Source organism: Amblyomma maculatum, chromosome 3 (genome assembly GCF_055883805.1).
Source record: "Amblyomma maculatum isolate TAMU_Amacu chromosome 3, ASM5588380v1, whole genome shotgun sequence".
Classification (NCBI taxonomy): Eukaryota; Metazoa; Arthropoda; class Arachnida; order Ixodida; family Ixodidae; genus Amblyomma; species Amblyomma maculatum.
Window position 1 is genome coordinate 182,092,600 of NC_139346.1, and position 20,647 is coordinate 182,113,246.

Sequence of the window (20,647 nt, forward strand, 5' to 3'; positions counted from 1 at the left end):
TGGGTCTGGCGGAGAAGGCTGCCATGGGCCAAGGCCTGCCAGCCAGCCTTTAACGCGGTGGCCCCCGTCTTCCAGGCCTACGTGCGGGGGCGGGGATAATTGCCTTCTTCTGGTGGAAAAATGTTTTTCAATCAAAATTTCTTTGGATCCTTCTAGTCCTACTTTTGCAAGGATCACCCTACCCGTCTCGGTCGTGCTTAGTCTCTCTAACTATAGTGCTCTAGAAGATTACTCGCACTGCCTCCGCCAATTCTGCCAAAAGAAATCACGCAATGACGTCACCATGCTTTCATATATAACAGGCGGACTGGTCTGGCAACTCATTCTGTTCATTCCATTCTACCATAGACCACGGAAACTATAAGGCGCCAAAATTTGTAGAGCCACGAGTGTGGATTTTCAAGTGACGTTGCAATGGATAATTGGGGGTCGTCTTACAGCAGCTGTCCAACAATCTTCACAGCGCGGATTGGAACCACATTTGTTAAGACCTTCACAAAGACTGATCAAATAACAAAACGACATGTAAAATGAACACAATTACATGATTATTTCTGAGGCAACAAGTCGAAAAAGGGCCTCTCGTATTTTTTATTTCCAAATAGTGACCATAAAAATTCACAGTGACTTAGCTGTAGTTAAGCCTAGGAGATTGCGAAAGCGAGAGGCGAACTGTCTGCGGCGCGCCTCAGCGAGTCACCTGCGACACCACTGCGCCGGCGCGTGACGCCGGAGTTGTTGTTGTGGTTGTAGGAAGAAGGAAAAGAAAATGCACGGGCTTGCTACTGGCTCTGTACCTGAGCCACCTCCGCTGCCTCGTGCAGACAGAAGACAAAATAGAGAAGAAAGAAAAGGAAGACGAAGAGAAAGACGCGCGCCGCAACAACAGCCGTCGTCCGCCACCGAAGCGGTGGCGGGTGCAGTGACGGCCTACAACTGATAAAAATTCGGTGGCAGGCTAGCCCCCGCCACAAGCGGCGATGACCTACCTGCTCCAGCCCCACCAGGGGAGACCTCGCAGTGGGGTTCAATAGTAAGTGACGCCGGAGTTCATACGTTTATAAAGTAATGTTAAGCCGCGTTCAGACTACGTGCGCATCCGTCGTAAGTATCGTATTTATCGCAGTGCGCATAGTGGCTGGAACTCCCGTTTACGTAGCTTGCGACCGCGCATGTTCACACTGGGCCGTTCGGTAAGATGCGTTCTTTACGACCGGCCAATCAGCGCTCTCAACATGGCGCTGGTTAGCAAGCGGCTGATAGCGGAGGTCTGGGCTCTTCAAGCTCAAAATGAGATGTGAAAGAAAAGACTGGACACACAAATAAAATACGAAAAAGAACAATGGGTATATTAACAATTAACAACTCGATTATAAATACACTTCGTTTCACACACGCACGTTCGCACACAGTTTTCAAACGTCCGCTCACCGTGTTGACGCACCGCTCACTCCTTCGCACATTTCACGCGCCCGCTCTCACTGTCGACGTACTGCGCACTCCTGCTCGGTGTCCCGTGATCGCACTCTCTCGCACCAAAACAGGCGTACGGTCCGCCTGCATCCCTGCTTGCGATTTTACCAGTGCCCCGGAGCGATCTTGGAGACGGGCCGGGGCGGTGACTCAAAGGCCGTACTACTGACTCCAAACAATGAGCCGGGGCGCGCGGCAGACTCGGAAACGTCCGCGGAACCTCGTCCCCCCTCAGAAAATGCTGTTTTCTTTTTCTCTTTTACGGTGAGCTTCTTTCAAACTTCGACGAGTCCGCACCAGCTCCGTTCTGCGGCCCGACCGCAACGTCTCCCCGCATCGGCCTTTCGCTGCAGGCCAACTGTTTCCTCACTTGTCAACGGAGCCGATGGGCTGCGAGAATGCACGGGGATGAAGCGGGCATCCCCCGCCTCCATAACCTCACTTTTCTAAACTAGAGGAAACATTTGCTTGTTGAGAGCTTGTTCGCGCATGAAAAAACGGATTGATAAACCACTTACTACTTTGACTCAGCGCACTGGCAATTTGCAGCCAGGCATCGTTTTGCACTTCTCCCTGTGCGATTTCAGCTACTCGTAGTAAAGACAGTAGAGAGCCGGCCTCTGCCGAACTTTTTTTATGAGAGGCTGATAATTCCACAGCGAAGATTCCGCACTGCACATGATCAAGCTGCGGACAGACACAATCACCGACACAGACACAATCACCGACAAAACACCAATAACACCGGCGAGCCGAGACACTGCAGCAGAGTAGGAGCGTTGGATGATGTCGCCTACTAGTGGTTTGAGCGCGAAATCTGAAAGGACCGGAAGCCCCGTGACCGGAAAGGGAAAACCGAAACGGCTGTGCGCATTGGTCGCGCGTAACAGACGTATCTGTAATAGTCGTAAAAGTCGCGGGTCCTCCGACATTTACGCCCACGCTTGCTGCGTACGTTGCGCATTTTACGCTCAATACGACAGCAGTCTGAACAGACACGTTACGTTTTTTGCGCTTACGCTTACGATCCTTACGAACGATACGTGCGTTGCGCACGTAGTCTGAACGCGGCTTTAGTTCACATTGCGCTAGCTATAGACGTTTCTGTTCTTTAAAAAAGTCAGAGTTCAAAATCTTAGTCTTTCTATCAATGCACACAACTGTCATAATATGTGCAGTACAAAGCAGCATTTTGTAAAGGAACTGCGATATTCTACATAATAGTCAAACCCAGATTCTGTTGGAATACACAAAGTACAGATTGTGAAGAAATGGTTTTGGCATCGTTTGTTTGTTTGGTTTGTTGGGTTTAATGTCCCAAAGCGACTCAGTCTGTGAGAGACGCTGTAGTGTAGGACCCTGGAAATTTCGACCACCTGGGGTTCTTTAACATGCACTGACATCGCACAGAAAACGGGTGCCTAGCTTTTCGCCTCCGTTTTAATCATGAGTATGGTGTTGTCGAATTACGTTCTTGGGCTTGCACAGCGGATCCGTTTGCGCGACAGCTCTCATGGACAATAACGCTTACTTGTGTGTAAATAAACAGGCTCCTTGTAAGCATGTGTGATATTTCGCGGGCCATATATTGTGGGGAACGATCTCTCATCGTCCCCTTTACAGTCGGCTTTCCTCCATGGTACCTACACTATCACAAGGTGGTGCCAGCGTGGATAGTTAACGTTAACTATTTAGAGATGGCGCCAGCGTCACGGAGGCACGAGCAGCAAGGGAGGCCTCGGTCCTGCGCCCGCGGGGAAAGCCAAGCCTCATCGGCATCGAGAACTCGACGCGAGCGGACATATCCTCGCAGCACTCCGCAGACTACAGTGTTCTAGAAGGGGCCTTGCGTGACTTTTCCCGCTGGATCGCCCTTGTATCTTTGACGAACGCAATGAAGACATGGCAGGCCGTGAGCAAGGGGAGCAACCCGACGCAGGTTTATTCATTGATTGATTGATTTATAGGAAGGGAAAGGCACGGTAACTGTCTCACTTGTTCTCTGTGGACACCTTAACCGCGCCGTAAGGGAAGGGAGGAAGGTGGGAGTGAAAGTGAAAAGAGAGAAAGAGGAGCAATCGCTTATATACCGCAACTGGGAGAGGGTGTGCTTCCTGTGCGTGGAACGCACCTTGTTGATGTCACGCGCTTTATCGACGCGTGGCTCGTGCCACGTCCGATAAACGTGATTTTTTATTTATAGGAAGGGAAAGGCACGGTAACTGTCTTACTTGTTTTCGGTGGACACCGCAACCGCGCCGTAAGGGAAAGGATGAAGGTGAGAGTGAAAGTGAAAAGAGAGAAAGAGGAGCCGTAGTGGAGGGCTACGGTGTAATTTCGACCACCTGGGGATCTTTAACGTGCGCTGACATCGCACAGCACACGACGCCTCTTCGTTTCGCCTCCATCGAAACGCAGCCGCCGAGGTCGGGCTCGAACCCGGGTACTCCGGCACAGTAGTCGAACGTCTGACCACTGCACCACCCCGGCGGGGCAGACAGATTTATTTATTTTATTTATTTATTTATAGGAAGAGAAATGCGCGGTAACTGTCTCACTTGTTTTCTGTGGACACCGCGCCGTAAGGGAAGGGAGGAAGGTGGGAGTGAAAGTGGAAAGAGAGAAAGAGGAGCCGTAGTGGAGGGCTACGGAGTAATTTAGCCGGCGTCCACCACCGAAGCGGTGGCGTGTGCAATGACGGCCTCGATGTTTATGAGATAACGCCACAACGGTGTCGTTCTTCATGGCCACGGTTGTGGTCAGAGCAGTGTGGCTTCTTTTCTCAGAGCGGAGCCGGAGCCCCGTGAGAACCCCCAACTTATTTTCGAAGTTCTATTAGGCATTGACACGTGTGATGACAAATGACCAAAACTGAAAATCAACAAGGCCCATTTACCAAGTACTCACGAATACACCATAACTTCTCATTACTGTCTGCACCTTATGGTGCCAAACCCGATTGCTTTCTTAAAATAGTATTTATTTACATTGCGCTGGCGACCGAATTTTCAGTTTTTTGAGAAAATCTGAGTACGAGATTCTTAGTCTTGCTTTCAGCGCACACAACAATTATCACGAATGTAGTAAGTACCAAGCAGCATCCTGCGGATCTAAATAATTGGCGGTCTAACCCGTGCTACGCGTAGATTATCTGCAGGAATGCATGCGTGCTGGACCATATGTTCTATTATAGACAAAGTACAGATTGTGAGGGAACAATTATAACCGTGCGTATGGCGTGCTGTTGGAATTTTTTTTTTTTTGTTTTGGTTTCGGGGTTTAACGTCCCAAAGCGACTCGGGCTATGAGAGACGCCGTAGTGGAGGACTCCGGAAATTTCGACCACCTGGGGTTCTTTAACGTGCGTGTGTGCTGTTGGAATTGGGGGAGCGGTGAAGAGTGGCTGACCTACCTGTCCCTGCAGCCCCATCAAGACCAGAATCAGCCACTCTTCACCGCTAAAATTGCAAGCTAAAATTGTTCGCACAATTACAAACATTCCCTATTTTGCATGGACGCCTTCTTGATTTAAAAAAATATGCGTTGATAAACTCATAACACTAAGGTAAATATTGCAATCTACCATCTTTTCACTTTATTTCTAGAGCCCTACATTATTATTACTATCTACCTGATGTCTCAAGGTCAATGCCAGTGATGCACGTACATGTAGGACAGCCATATGGCTTGTGTCTCATTTCCATCTTAACTACAAGTACAATCATGGCACTATATATTCTCCCTGCCATTCATTAAATGCATCAAGACAGAACATGTAAAAAAAAAAAAAAAAAGCAGCGGCAGTATTTTGTAAGACGCATTTCTTTGTCTTTATAGACAATTGGATGTTAAGCTGAATGCTATCCAATCACTTTTTATATGTTTGGTTAAACATTGATTTAGCCATATTGACCTGAGTATTTTTTTCTTACGAAATGAACTTTGTAAAGAAAGTGTTTCAGTGGCCACGTGAAGCTGATCAGAGCAGCTTTTAGCCCGGAACACTTTGCAGCATGACCCGGAAAACAAATTGAAATGAAATACGAGAGATATTTAAAAAAGGTTTAAAAAGAGTTAATATATTAAGTAAATAAATAAATGTGACCCTATAATCTGAAAGGAGATGCTTCACATGGGTATCCATAAGAAAAATGAAGTGCAGATTCCTACAACTGGTCTATCAAAGTTCCCTGCGTAGAGGATGCTTAATGATGAGGAGAAAGAAAGTTCTCAAGTTTATTGAGAGGGTTACTGTCATCCTAAAGTAAACAAATAAAATGTTAACCGCACGTCTCTGCATCATATGACAGTCTAAGAGACGTAGCACAGATCCCATTATTAAAGGCACCCCGGTGGAGACTCCATGAGTCATAACATGTTCATATATGCACACTTTTATCAGCCGGGCATTTTATAGCAAAATGTGCTGTACTGTTTGAGCTGAGCCGCATGCAGTTCAGGCTGTGCGTACTGGTCACGTCCAGTGTGTGGCGTTGGCTATACGTACCGCATTCCGCTTACTTGCGGATTGTTATATCGGCCATTCCGAGTGGCACAACCACTCCTTTAAGGGACCAGTGGAGATATTCACACTCTTGCGGGCGCACTGTGCTTAGTGTGATAGGTTTTCTTTATACCTATAGTGCAGTACCGCCCTATCCTGTCGAACTATATCAGGGAAACCTGTTAACTCGCTAGTACATCATAGTGAGGAAATTAAAAATCTGTGTGGTATAGCAAGCCGCCTTTGTCACTTAATATGTAGTTAAGGGCTCGCTTTTACGCGCCATGCTTCGCGGGTTAGAGCTTTTATCCCTTGTTTTTGGTTGTTACACTTTCCTTTCAACGGATCGACAATTTTGTGTTTCTGCCGTTTATTTTTCCTTTGAAATCTTCATAATGAACACAGCGCTGTCTCTTAACTTGTTTTTTGTCCCCGTGGTTCATGAGCTATTTAAGCCTAAAGGAGCTGGCACGTAGCATAAAAGACCACTTTATGAGGCTAAGGGAGATATTTTGAGTTCTTCGTGATACGTAGTTCATTGTGAGATGGACAGCGAAAGGCGCACCCGTTTTCTTTAAGGTGAAACGGGGACAAGCGTTGCGTGTAATTCGATGGGAGGCAGCTTGTTCTCCCGTGTGTGAGAATTGGGAGTCTTTGTGATGGGAAAATAACTGTCCACACGGAACATTAACTCACAAATGTTTTCATCAAAGCTGGGTAAGATTTGCTCACGATTTTAACGAAAATGAACCACGCAGACTTTAAGTAATCGCATCATTTATCCGTATTTTCAGAACCAATAGTTTCTGCATGCATGATAAATGATGCACGCGTGACCGCGCTGTACGCGTCGCCTTGGTGAAGGCTATAGCTTGCAGCTTCGACAAAAAATATTATTTATAAGTTATATTTATAATTGTAATTATTTATAAAATATTTATATTATTTATAAGCTATATATAAATCAGTTGATAGTTTGCGCTCGTCCTGTGCTACGTGTCCTCAAGCTTTTGTGTGTCGTGTCTTTAACGCAAATTTGCCGTGGCTTCACAGAAGAGAAATAGTAAGATTTAGCCAGGAGGCAACCAAGCTTCGCCAGTAGACGCGAAACGCCTTTAACAATACACTTTCACCCGCAAATAATTTATATTTTTGTTTATGTTGGTTTTGAGGAAACGAAATTGCAGTACCTTACTTTTGTCGGTTCGAATCTCTTTGCAACCATTAACCTATAGCCTGCTAACTGACTAGATGCTAAATTGGAAGCAAAATGTTATGACGTCACCCTGAACGCTGCCCCGTTGTGGTGGCGCAGTGGTTAGGGCGCTCAACTGCTGTGCCCAAGCATGCGCGATCGAACCCAGCCGCGATGGCCGCTCTTCGATGGCGACGAAAAGCAAGGCACCCGCACTGTCCGATGTCTGCGCGCGTTGAAGAATCCCAGGTGGTCGAAATTTCCGGAGCCCTCCATTACGGCGTCTCTCATAGCCTGGTCCGCTTTCGGGCGTTAAACCACATAAACCAAACTAAACCTTGAGCGCCTCACAAAGTGCGGTTGCATAACAATTCTGATACAAGCCGCGCGCACGTATTTTCTTCGACACCGTTTTTCTCAATTTGGGTTACAGCAACGGCCACGGATTTTTGACTGAATAATACGAGTCGCGCCGCAATGCGACAACAAGTGCCCGCGTGCTCTAGCTTTTAAAGTGACGAGCGCGGGTGGAAGCTGAAGAAGACAACATCCCTTGAGCACAGAGTGAGGGATTGGAAGTTTATAGTGCCGCTAGGCGCATCTCCACAGCATTCAACACTCAAGAACGAGCCCCATGCTTAGCTTCTTGGAATGAAAAGAACCCCCCGTACTTTATTCCCATTGGGTTGTATACGAGGGACTCAGTGGTGCAACCTCGAAAATATACGTACACTATACATTTGGCACATGAATTGCAGGCTGCGGCGATGTCGTATAGTGGCTTAATGCTGTGATTTGCGATGCTGATCTGGTCATTCCGCCGTGGGCTTATATCCCGCTCGAGGCCAAGAAGTATTTTATTTATTTATAAAACTTAAGTAACGTTATGAGACCTTGTGACACCGTCCCTGTCTCGAACAATCAGCTAATTTTATGATTGACCCCACCGAGTCTCGACCATTAAGATAATTTTATGATTAAGCATGACGGGTGTTCTCCGTGATGAAGCTTGTAATACTCTCGCATTAATAAGTGCTGTAAGCCTATTGCCTTTTTCTCCTTAGAGCTGAAGTTGTAGAGAGCTCGGAGCTCCACAGGGCCACTTCGCAATCAGCTTGCGTTGAATTTTGTTAATGCGATATGGGTTGGCGTTCTTTGGAAACCCATACCGTTCAGGCGAAAGTCTTTCAGAATCGTGGTGAAAATCTTGCGTTCGCGAGATGTGCTCGCGAGATGTGTCCGCAAGGCGTCGCAATAGGCTCTGACGTCGACATTCCCTTATTAATTGTAATCATTATTAATTAGTAATAATACTATTAATAATTAATAATAATTCCCTTCACTCTCGAATGTCGAGGAGAATAATCCTGAGATGCCGATGTCGCCGACGACGGATCCAAAAGAAAAAGAAAGAAATGAACAAAATTATAACAAGTGCACAAACACGCAGGCAAAAGAGATATGAAGAGGTAGAAGAGAAGGAAGGGGACAGAAGCTAAATGCAACCCTGTATTTCTTTTTTTTTTTCTCAGCTCCCATTGTGTACTGCCACATCGATGGCTGTTTGACATGCCTTTTTTTTTTATTTACGAGAAGCCTGTGGCAGACTCCCAAAATCGTTTGTGCAACTTTTGTAGTGACCCTTACAAGGTCGGCGCATTGCAAGAAAACCACCGTCATGGACATAAATAGTGTGCCGATTTTCGTACCGCTAACGGCCTGAAACTCTGCGCATGGCTGGCCTTAGCAAAGCGAGGAGGTCAACGTACACTGCGTTGACCATCGCGGACACGTCTTGAAGGCAGCCGAGGTACAATGGCGCCGATGACGAGCCGATTGCGGGTCAGGTTGCACGACCCTCGATCTGGATAGAGGTAAGTCATGACCGTGCAGGGGACAATGGCAGTTACCGCATTGTCTCCCACTATCTTATTTCGCTCTTGTTTAATCGTTCGAATCTGCTCCGCGCCTGGCTCGTATCTCAGCAAAGAGAGACTGTGCAATGTCGCGTATTAGCGGCTTTTCGCACCCACTCTAAACGCCATGAGATTTTTTGTTGCTCGTGCGAGGCCAGCATATCCTATACTACACGCGGCGTCCGATAGCGGCGTCACGTCGTCGTCGGTGTACGTAGTTCATACATCTCCTGAGCTTTGAGCGGCGCCAGATGGGACACATGCAGCATGGCCAAGGTGAGAGCAATGCAAAATATTTTGAGTCCATTTAGCACGAATTTACTGCATGATTCGTTCCCGCTCAACACATTCACTATTTCCTGATTCGATATACATTTCATGCACAAGTTAGTGTGGTAGGAATGTAGAAGCAGCGCAACTTCGTCGGTAATAGTCAAACAGCACTGCCGCAGGAAAACGATGTAGCGCCTCCACGAATGTTCCGCAGTTCACTGCCAGATCACGACTGAAAGCAAGTAGCTACTGCTGGGTCTGTATTCCAAGTTTGCGTCGCTATCGAAAGTGTCGCTATCTCCCCGCCTCAAGTGGTGTGATTGGTGGAAACGCCTGAACATTATGTTGCCACCTCTTCCGGTTCCGTGCTGGCAACACCCGGTTCCGGCGTTTCGACCAATAAGATGACTCGAGGTCACGTGAGATAGCGACACATCGATAACGACGCAAACTCAGAATACGGGCCCTGCAGTCCTGTTATCATCTCCAGGGAGACAATCGAGCTAGCACTTTTAACTATACGGGTTGTTTATCGAAATCCTCTAAATGTAATAACAATATCAGAGCATAACTCACGTACAAGTTTTGATAGCGTCTTGCAAGCTGAATAACCAGACGCAAACAGCATTGTGCTGCACACGGCGTCTATACGACTCCTATTCCGAGTTTGCGTCGTTTTCAGGAGATCTGTTTTCGCCTTCATTTGATTGATGGAAACGCCGGAACCGGAAGTGAGGGTGACCGAACTGACATCCGGTTTGGGCATTTCCGCCAATCAAATGACTCGCGGTCATGACGAACACACTTCTGAAGACAGTACCGACCTAGGTTTATGCGCCGAGAACTTGAATTGAGGATTTGTGTTTAATGATAACGAATCGAGGACTTGTATGTAATAATAACTTGGTGGTTAAATGACTGCGAAAGCTTCTGCTGCATCTGTACATGTCTTCGCTGCAGCATTAGAGCCGGTACCTTCTTTCGGCATTACTTATGGAGTTGAAAGGTACTCCTCTAGTTTGAAGCAAGGGCTTGGATTCTTTCTTATAGGAAATATCACGTCTGACTATAGTCAGACATGATATCTAGAAACTTATGATGGCTTTAGTACTTCAGCGCATGCATACCCGAGCCGCCTTTTGTGATATTTCGTTCGAATGCTCCTATACACGTAGAGGCGGCGCGATTTAGGGTGGAAGAATTTATAGACACCGGTGTTAAACTGTGCAACCCAACTTCAGCCAAATCCGGAAGCGTGCCGTGCGGGGTCAGCATGTATGCAAGCCTTAAGTCAATTAAACGAATAGAACCCTGGCTGAGGCGCATCACTTTTCACCTGATACACCTTTCACAAGGAGGCGCTATTTTCAAATCCACGCTTCATTATTTTGAGGCGTGCGCGCAGTCATATGCTCTATTCGGCCACTATACATGGCGATGTCTATAGCACGCATACACTTAAATGGCAATTGCTTTCTCTCTCTCTCTCTCTCTCTATATATATATATATATATATATATATATATATATATATATATATAGTAGATTTTCCAAGACGTAACAAAAAGAAATGAATTCCCTTACTCGCTTGGCGCTAATTACTCTCCCTGTAATTTAACACACTCCACTCATCAGAGTTGATTGCGTCCGCAGGAAATTCCCTCTCGAATAATGGTACGTGCATGTTGCAGGCTTTGGGCGCAGCTGCTGCGCTGACAATGCAGATGCGGTCATGCCCGGCAGCGAGGGACAGCCAGTCTTGCTCATTGACACCGACGCCGGCGTGGACGACGCCCTCGCTATCATGCTGGCCCTCTCAAACCCGTGCGTATACAAGTCATGCATAACTTCGTCCCTTTCCTTCACTGTCTTTTCCTCCCTTCATAATTTTTTTTTTTTTTTTGGCAGTCGCATTCTGTTTTTCACAGCATATAGAGCACGTACAACACCACATGGCCTCACAGATGGCGGGTTGCTCTCATATCACACCGTTAAGCACAGATGATTTATGTAACCCTTTTAAGAGCATGCTGAAGGTGATGGCATGAAAATGCATTACTTGATCTCTGTCAAAGAAATAGGGCAGTGCGTGGCTTTCTCACAATTTCTCAGTTATCACAAAAGAGTTACAGGTTTTGGCCGCGGGAGGGAGGGGGGTAGCAGTGAATCCAGCCATGGCTGTATATGTCAGAAGCGTAGCATTAAAGTAGTTCTGAGATGTGCAAGTTATAAAGTTGAGTTTTGTTTTCTTAAGCATGGCCATAATTCCACGTATAAGCTGAGTGTCTAGACGGATGAATTTATTTTGAAGGAAGCACAACACCCTGCTTTTACCAAAAGCAGAACGTTACTGAGTTTAGATAGGCCACGAGGAGGCGCTTAGAAATCGAATTTTTGAACGGTGGGTATAGAAAGGGAATTCAGTGCGTACACCATAAACGAAATACACAACCCAGCACGTCCCAGTGGTCGTGATCCGGCACTTCCTTGCCAGCGGTCTTTTTCGCTAAATTGACAGCGTAGACGAGGTAGAGGATGTAACGAATGAGATTGATAACATGCTGCGGAAGTCTTTCTCTGAAAATGGTGTCAAACTTATCCCTTTGGCGCTGGTTCCTGTAGGAGATGGTGTAATCAAAATTAAAAAAAAAAAATCCTAGTCTGATCCAGGAGCAGCTGAATTCTGCAACCATGCCGATACTTGCAGATTTTTGAGGTGCGATCATTTAGCAGGAGAGGAATTTTATGCAAATCAGATGACTTGGATTGCGTTGCAGACTTACTGCATTGCGCTTCTTTTGCCTCAGTGCCGGTGAAATCAGTTATTTCAGAGCAGCTTGCCTACGTGAAAGGAATAATCCGTGGTGTGGATTCCTCCTCTGCATCAGGGGAGATTCTTGAAGACCTCCATGATGCCGGTTCTGGCATTGTTTCTGTTTACCGCTGTAACAGAAAGGCTGGGGGACTCTCGCTTACCAACAGAGTCAGTTATCGCAACATCTACAGGGTCCTCTTGCCCGTGTGAAATTAAAGTTTGTTGACCCACTGCATCCGCGACCATAACGCGTAAGAATGGCTGGCGTTTTGGGCACAGTGGCAACTCTTGTAAGTCGGCAACGCACTGCCGAATTTGCGGCTGTGATAGTGCATCAGATCTTTTCTCTTCTGAGTCGATAGCTGCTGTCTTTGCCACTGCGATTACATAGCTGCCAGTACCACTTGTCCAAAGAGAGCTGATGGGTAGAGTGTTATAGACATCATCTAGTTCGACAGATGCTTGCGTGCGAATGTTAATGCCGTACTTGACAAAAGACAGAGTGCATACGCAATTATGTCTGTACGATCACTCCTGACGTTGAGGCAATCATACCAGTGTCGGTTGTTGCTGCGATGGAGAAGGCTGTTTGTACTTGATCGCATCATAAGTACATTCAGCGATGCTTTGTTACAAGCAATTTCTACGCAGGCTGCTTCATCGGCTATGTGTACCCTAACCCTATCTACTTGTCCTAACTCCCATACAACAATAAATAGAGGCTTTCCACATTTGATCTAGTAGTGTTGTCCCATACAAGGAGGCAATAATGTAGCCGCGAGTGAATAGTGCTGTAATAGAGCTGATTCCGCAAATAACGAGGCAACAGTAAACGGAACCTATTGAGCATACCAATGCATTGTGCAACATTGCGTTTAATGAAGCGAACATGACAAGACCAATTCAGGTTTTTCCGAAACTGAACGCCTAAAAATTTGATTTCTGAAATCCGCTCCAGTGGTCGCGACTGAAATATCACTTCATTACTAATTGAACAGCCCTGTTAGCAGTAATAAACACAATGTACTTTGTTTTGTCAACATTTAATGCTAGCTAATTTGCAACAAGCCAATCAGATAAATTCTCAAGCAATAATTTACATGTGGAGTTAAGGAGTCTAAATTTCCTGCTGAAAAAAATACACTTGTATCATCAGCGTAAAGGATAACGGGATAAGTTTGTGGAATAGATACAATGCCGTTAATGTACAGAAAAAACAAGGTAGGTCTTAAAATTGACTCTTGGGGAACCCTAAATTTGGTAAGCTCAGACTCGGACGTGAATTCATTTAAAACAACATACTGAGAACGGCATGAAAGGTAATTCTGCAATAATTTAAGTGGAACCCCTCGTATTCCATAAAATGGCACTTTGCTAAGATCAGCGCGCACATAAACTTAGAGAGCCGTATTAGTGTTGCTATGAGACAAAAAGATATGTCAGCTCTAGTTACTTCGAATATTACAAATGCGTACGACAGCGTAGACCCCAGCATTTCGCTTCATAAACTAGCTGGTCTACAACCTCATTAGTACCTCTTCACGTGGATAAAGTAAGTTTAAGGGGATATATCATTGTTTCACGCTAAGGGTAGGTTAAATTCTAACAGTTTCCCCCAGTCTAGAGGTGTACCATAATGCTCTATCTTCATGCCATCATTATTTAATGTACTAATGCGCATTATATCCCTATTCACAAGGCCGTCAAAGTTTATGTGTACACAGACGATATTGCTTTTTCCGATTCTGCCGCGAAACTTATCATTTGTTGCTAGAGTATCTAAATGCTCTAGAAGTCTGGCTGAACAATCTGAAGTTAGCAATAAATCTCAACAGATATGGGCCGTTCTCGTTTTTTTACAAGCATCCCCTGTTAACATTTCTTTGCCCTATCATTCTACCCTAATCCCACATTTCGGTTCTATTAAATACTTTGGTATAATATACGACTCGCAGTCAGATTGGAGGCCCCAAATTAGAGGCCTTGCGCTTAAATGTGAGCGTGCCCTTGGCCTGTAGGTGAAGATCAGCAATAAAAAATGCGATATGCGTCGGGACACTCTGTTCTTACCTTATGACACCTATCTACGGCCAATACTTGAATTATGCTTCGTTCTCTTTTCTGGATGCCCAAGGTACAAGCTTGAACTTCAACCCTGTTTCTTTGGAACGACGCGCTCTGCGCCTTTGCTTTGGTGTGCCTAAAACAGTGGCTAGTGATGTGCTGCACGTGAAGGCGCGGACACCTAATCTAAATTCACGGTTTCATCTTCTTACTGTGTGAGCGAACGTTTTTAGATTTTTTGGAGTCTATTCCTGGATAGGCTAACCAAACATTTACATCGAACCTGTCTCACTTCTTTGACAATATTTGGCCTACATATAAGCTCCCTCAGGTTGTGTTCACTAATTCTCTGCTGTCGAAAACTGCCGTTTAATAAATTATTCAGTACAAGTTGACCACCAGCGGCCTGATACTCTATCCTCATTTGAAGACACCCTCCCAGCTAATGCTAAAATTTGCCTGTCAGTGTATTTAATGGGCTTATATAGGAGTATCTAGACGATTTTTCTAACCGTATTCCCGTTTTTACAGAGCACTTGGCCAACCTCGCGGACAGCCAAGCACGGCCCTTCATTGGGCCACGGTTGGCTGCCGAGCATTGGGTACCGACTAATTTCCTGGCATTTACTAGTTGTTGGCTGAAAGCTTTTGTACAACTATTAACCAGCGCGCATTTGTTAGACAACCATGGTCCACCTTTGCGCCTTCGTTGGCTGGCCGATAATACCGGCTGCCGAGCTCTGCCCCATTCTCTTGCCGACAATTGGTCATCGGGGTACCTTCACGGGTATGTGGTTCTCGCCTCTCATTTCTATACTGTTTGCCTCCTCAAAAGCTCAACGAGAGCTTCGGCTTTGGCAGCCTTGGTGAAGCTTTCATTTATCTTTTGAGGAGGCAATAGCACAGAACTGTGAGGCTTATTACCACATACATGTGATGGTACCCAACTGAAATTGGCCGATCGTAGATTGTCGGCAAATGACTGGGCAAGCAGAAATCGGCAGCAGGCATTCTCGGCCAGGCAAGGAAGACCCAAAGGTAAGTTTTCCTCCTCCTCCTCCTGCTCCTCCTCCTCCTCCTTCATTCGAAAGTAGAACGCTGTACATTCGCTACCGTAGCTCAATTGGTAGAGCACTGTACTCTACATACGGAGGTGTGCTGAGCCAGCAATTTCCTAATAAGTAAATGGCATGATCTTAAGGCTTTGGGTTAGATCCAGTCACTTGTCAATATGGAAGCCAATATGGAAGCCAGCTGATGTCATCATCCACAGCAGACACAGAGGATCCGTTTTTTAGTCACATGTGTTTTGTTTGTACTCTCTTGCAGGTGTAAGATACTGGCTATCACGTGCGTGTCCGGAAACGTGGATCTGTCATACGTCTACCCTAATGTTCTCCGGTTACTCAACCACTGCGGTAGACTCGAGGTAAGCGTAAGGCATTAGAGAAGTGTGTCAGCTGGAAAGAGCTAATTTAATACTTTTCATTCTTTCCATTTTCCTTTGGTCTTTTTTGGCTTCGAATGGAAGAGAATGCCGAGGTAAAACGATATGAACCTGACTGGACCTCAGTCACATAATTCAGAAAATAAAAGAACTGCGGAGGTTTATACCGGTTAACTAGTTTTTTTTTATTGGAAGACTTGCCATGTGGCATACAATGGGGCTGTCTTTAACTTAAAGTAATGCGTGTAGATTATTGTGCAATGACGACCTACAACAGGTACAACCGCTGGTGGCAGGCGAGCTCCCGCCGCAAACGGCGGAGATGTACCATTCCTGCAGCCCCGTAGGGCCAGGAACCCCCCCCCCCCCCTCACAACATAGCACAGTACTTCGTACAGTGCTTCGCTTTGCCGCTAGTCGCAAGATAAGCGTCAAGGGCTACTGACAGCGCGCTTTTACTGCGCTTCGGCTAATGCCGCTGGCTATCTCCGAGTCAGCAGCAACGCAAAGGTCTGCTGCGGGCATCGCAGAAAGCGCAAATCTGACAGCGTTTTCCTAGTTCGCGTGTAATAGCTATAATCGCGGCACGTTCTGGCGCTGAGCGCGCTACCACGTGGTAATTTATAAGCTTCACAGACTTTTACTTCTGCCGAATAAAAAGTGCTACGCTAGGCTACCTCGCCGAAAACACCTAAACAGGACTATTTTCGTGGTGCTCGACAATTTTCCTATTCGCACGCGAGCTTTTAAAGAGATATTTTGGGATGTTAATTAGTTCACGTCGACCAATTATTCATTTAGGCGGAACGAAAAAATACCACCGGGTGCTTTACATGATTCCAAACAGTATGATATTAGTGGGAAAGAAAACGTATTTTATTAAGTCTTGGTCTATCTTAACATGCCATCAGGATGGATAATGTCTCCGCTGAACTACCACGGTATGACATCACCGTGACTTGTAGGTGCCGGTGTACCAAGGCTGCCAGCGGGCTCTGGTGGCAGCTCCGATGAACGCAATCATCGTCCACGGCCCGGACGGCCTTGGCGGTGTAGCCGACCACTTCCCGCTGCCCGACGAAAAGATATTCGAGCGACGCACCGAGCATGCTTCGCAGATGCTCGTCACACTGGCGCGCAAGCACGCCGGTGTTGCCACGCTCGTCGCTCTGGGACCGCTCACCAACGTTGCTGTAGCGGCGCGGCTGGACCCGGACTTCTTCAAAAACCTCAAGCAGATTGTCATCATGGGCGGCACGTGCGACGGCAAGCGAGCGTTTCACTTTCTATCCACCTCATCCGCAGCCACCCCGCTGCACAACGAGTTACCCAGCTGCAGAACGAGTTGCGCCCTGGCTATTAACGTGGCATCACAGGCGGCTGATGCTTATAAGGGACGGACTATTGAATCTGGAGATGAATCACTACAACGAACGGCCTGAAAATGTTTGGTTTGGTTTGGTTTGGTTTGGTTTGTGGGGTTTAACGTCCCAAAGCGACTCAGGCTATGAGAGACGCCGTAGTTGAGGACTCCGGAAATTTCGACCACCTGGGGTTCTTTAACGTGCACTGACATCGCACAGCACACGGGCGCCTTGCTTTTCGCCTCCAACGAAAAGCGGCCTCCGAGGCCGGGATTCGATCTCTGAAGTCTCTGTTATAGTGAAGCGTATACTAATCTGCAGAATTTCCTTAACTATATAGCTTTATTATCAGAGCTGCATTCCGTAGCTTGTGTGTTTAGTGATTTCTGACGTCGCTCGCAGGAATCGGCAACGTGGCCGCGTCCGGCGAGTTCAACTTCGTCTGCGACCCCGAGGCCACCAAGGTGGTGCTGAGTGAAGCCACCGACAAGATTCGGCTCGTACCTTACGAGACCTGCATCAGGCACTCTCTCGACTGGGTAATACATGTTTGTGATTGATTTTTTTTCCCGAGAGCCGGTTTTTGTTCTTATCACTGACCCTTTTCTTTGCTTCGCTTACCGGAAAGCAAGAACCGACAAAAAAGCATGTATATCATAGTCATCATCATTATGAGCCACGTTACGTTTAGTGCATGCAGGACAAAGGCATCTCCCATGGAAAGCTTACCTTCACCAAAATTAGAAAAAGAAAACAACCGACATACGGGCCATGACTGTTCTTTCGTTTGATTTCTAAGCCGACGCTTTTCATGACTGTCATTTTTACTCCTTGCGGGATCAATTTCCGTCAAACACTCGAGAACGCGCTGCTATTAGTTTGTTTCGAGTTTGTGCACTCCTGCTCCGATTGCCTGGACGCCGAATGCAGCCAGTGTTTCTATTCAGTTCCCAAATTTTATGGTCTTCATACTGCATTGAACGTCGTTGACGTCGGCTTCTAGAATCATTGACGCCGTTTTCTTTTAGGGCTGAAGGAGCTAGCTCAGCGTTTCATTCTTTCCAACTTTCCACTCGTGTTCTGTGGTTTATGGTTCCCCTGATGGGGCTGGGACAGGTAGGTCATCACCGCTTGCCGCGGGGGCTAGCCTGCCACCGAATTTTTATCTGTTGTAGGCCGTCATTGCACCCGCCACCACTTCGGTGGTGGACGACGGCTGTTGTTGCGGCGCGCGTCTTTCTCTCCCTCTTCCTTTCCTTTCTTCTCTATTTTCTCTTCTGTATGCGAGGCAGCGGAGGTGGCTCAGCTTCAGAGCCAGCAGGCCCGTGCATTTTCTTTTCATTCTTCCTACATTTTTACATGGCCAAGAACTCTGACTATGGTTTATGGGGTTTAACGTCTCAAAACGACTCAGGGTATTATAGACGCCGTAGTGGGGGGCTCCGGAAATTTCGGCCACCTGGGGTTCTTTAACGTCCACTGACTTCTCACAGCACGCGGGCGCCTTGATTTTCGCCTCCATCGAAAAGCGGCCGCCGCGGCCGGCATTCGATCCCGCATCCTTAGCCGCAGTAGTCGAACGCCCTAACCACTGCGCCACCCTGGCGGGTTACTTGTGTTCTACTCACGCTACGGACTTCAATGTGTCAGTCATGGTACATATCGAGTTCGGCCCTCCCATCTTGTTCATTTGAGACTGCCCCGGCAGTCCTGCTGCGAAGTAAATATTTCAGAAGAAAAAAAATGCTTCATATTACTGTCTCAGTCACTTCTCTTTTCGCATGGCACAAGTTCAGATTTATTTCAGCCGAGCTCCTCTAATGCTGAGGCAGAATCCGAACGCACAGAGCATATAGGAAGCACTGAAATGGATGTGAACTTAGGGGCCCATTCTTTCCTGTCGTGCAGTGACAGTGTCATTGCTAAACAATACAGGCTGTGAGGAAACGAAAGGTGCAGTAACTGTCGCACTGTCGATGAACATATCAACCACGCCGTGAAGCAACCGCGAAAGAAAGAGCGATTAGGGAAAGAAGAAAGAGGTGTCATAATAAAGGACTCCAAACATCCGATTCAGGGAATACTTACGGTGTGTCCTCTGTGTAATTTCCAGAATAGTGAGGCAGATGTTCACCACTTGTGGGTTTGCCCGGTGCTGAAACCGACGGGAATTTGGCACCTGACAGCAGTGGCTTTCTCGCCAATCAACCCGTTACCTCGTATTGCTTGGAAGCATAGACCTCATCATCGTTCCCTCTTGGACTCTATAAAAACGGCCAACTTTTTTCTTTCATTTAATACTCTTTTTTTTTTTAAACATATTCCTTTGTGCCCTGATGCAATAGAGAACGTTATTGAAAATCCGCTACAGGATGGCCCCGATGCTTGTGCTGGATTGTTTGAGAGGAAAGGCAACGATTTTATTGTAAGCGGGCGACCCTTTCTCCTCAATCGAAATGCCTTTGACTTGGTGTTCCGCAGCCATGGTACTTCAGTTGGATGGCCGTGGACACCGCCAAGAGTCGGATGGTGCGCGACATTTGCAACAACTGGATACGGCGCATGCGTGGCGTTCTTAAGTTGCCCGGCTTCTACTCGTGCGACCTGCTGGCTATGGCTACCGTCATAGACCCCTCTGTGGTGCTTAAGACCGAGACGTACCCGGCATGGCTCGAACTGCACGGCACGAACACGCGAGGCACCCTGATTGTTGACAAGAGGCCCGGCCTGAAAGAGAACAAGCCCAGCATTCAATTCATTTTGCAGCTGGACATCGAAGTGCTCAAGAATATGTACACCCGGATGCTGCAGTGATGGCTCCTGATCTGGGCGGCTGGTTTTCACGTAACCGCAGCAGCAAGCTTGAATGACCCAATCCCACTGCCAGTTTTTTCTGCTTGAGATAGTTGCACGTACAAATAAAACAAATGCTTTTGTTATGAAAATCCCTGGACTGCTCGGTGCTCTTTCTTTGTGCGGTCTAGCCCAGCCTTTGGTATTATAGAGCTAGTGAACAGCACGGCAGGCTTCCTATGAGCTGTGACGTTTAATATGGTAGAGGCAATAATAAATGGATAGGATAAGTGATCAGCAAACTATATTTTTTTACAAAGCAGGGCCTTCGTTCAGAGTCTAGATGTTTGGTCGACACTGAACAATGGCAAGAATATACTCTGAATGGGGCAGAGGGAAAATAGGGCACGTGCCGATTAAGGAAGTTAAATGTACGCGAGCTCTTAAAGATTGCAGCGGTGCGCGCTCGTCGGATGACGGAGGTGAGAGAATAGAATAGCGATGGTCCGACGAATTTTTTTATTATATAAGGATACCCAAAGCATACACAATTTTATGCAGAACTAGAAGAGCAAGTCTAGAAAGGAGCGTGGCTTTGTAAAACATCATTTTGGCAATTCACGAGAAATTTGAAGTAAATGGAGAGGGTGTTTCAAAACCAACTAGCACTACAACGCGGAAAATGGCAGACTAAAATTTTTTTGGAAAACTGGAAGAGAGCTCTGCAAATAATAGCTAAGAAAATGGCAACCGAACCTGTCACAGTTCTGTCGGGGTTAAATTATTTTTAAGATGGGAAGTGC

The 20,647-nt window shown here is 46.7% G+C and overlaps 1 protein-coding gene across 1 annotated transcript; it reads left to right on the forward strand.

Moving 5' to 3' along the window:
* The first annotated feature begins 9,315 nt into the window (after positions 1 to 9,315).
* LOC146197121 (inosine-uridine preferring nucleoside hydrolase-like) lies at positions 9,316 to 19,994 on the forward strand. Its single transcript, XM_084596442.1, has 6 exons — positions 9,316 to 9,364; positions 11,053 to 11,185; positions 15,570 to 15,669; positions 16,653 to 16,953; positions 17,454 to 17,590; positions 19,533 to 19,994. Exons 1-6 carry the CDS (start codon positions 9,340 to 9,342, stop codon positions 19,863 to 19,865), a joined length of 1,029 nt encoding a protein of 342 aa, XP_084452568.1. The 5' UTR covers positions 9,316 to 9,339; the 3' UTR covers positions 19,866 to 19,994.
* Positions 19,995 to 20,647: the final 653 nt, after the last annotated feature.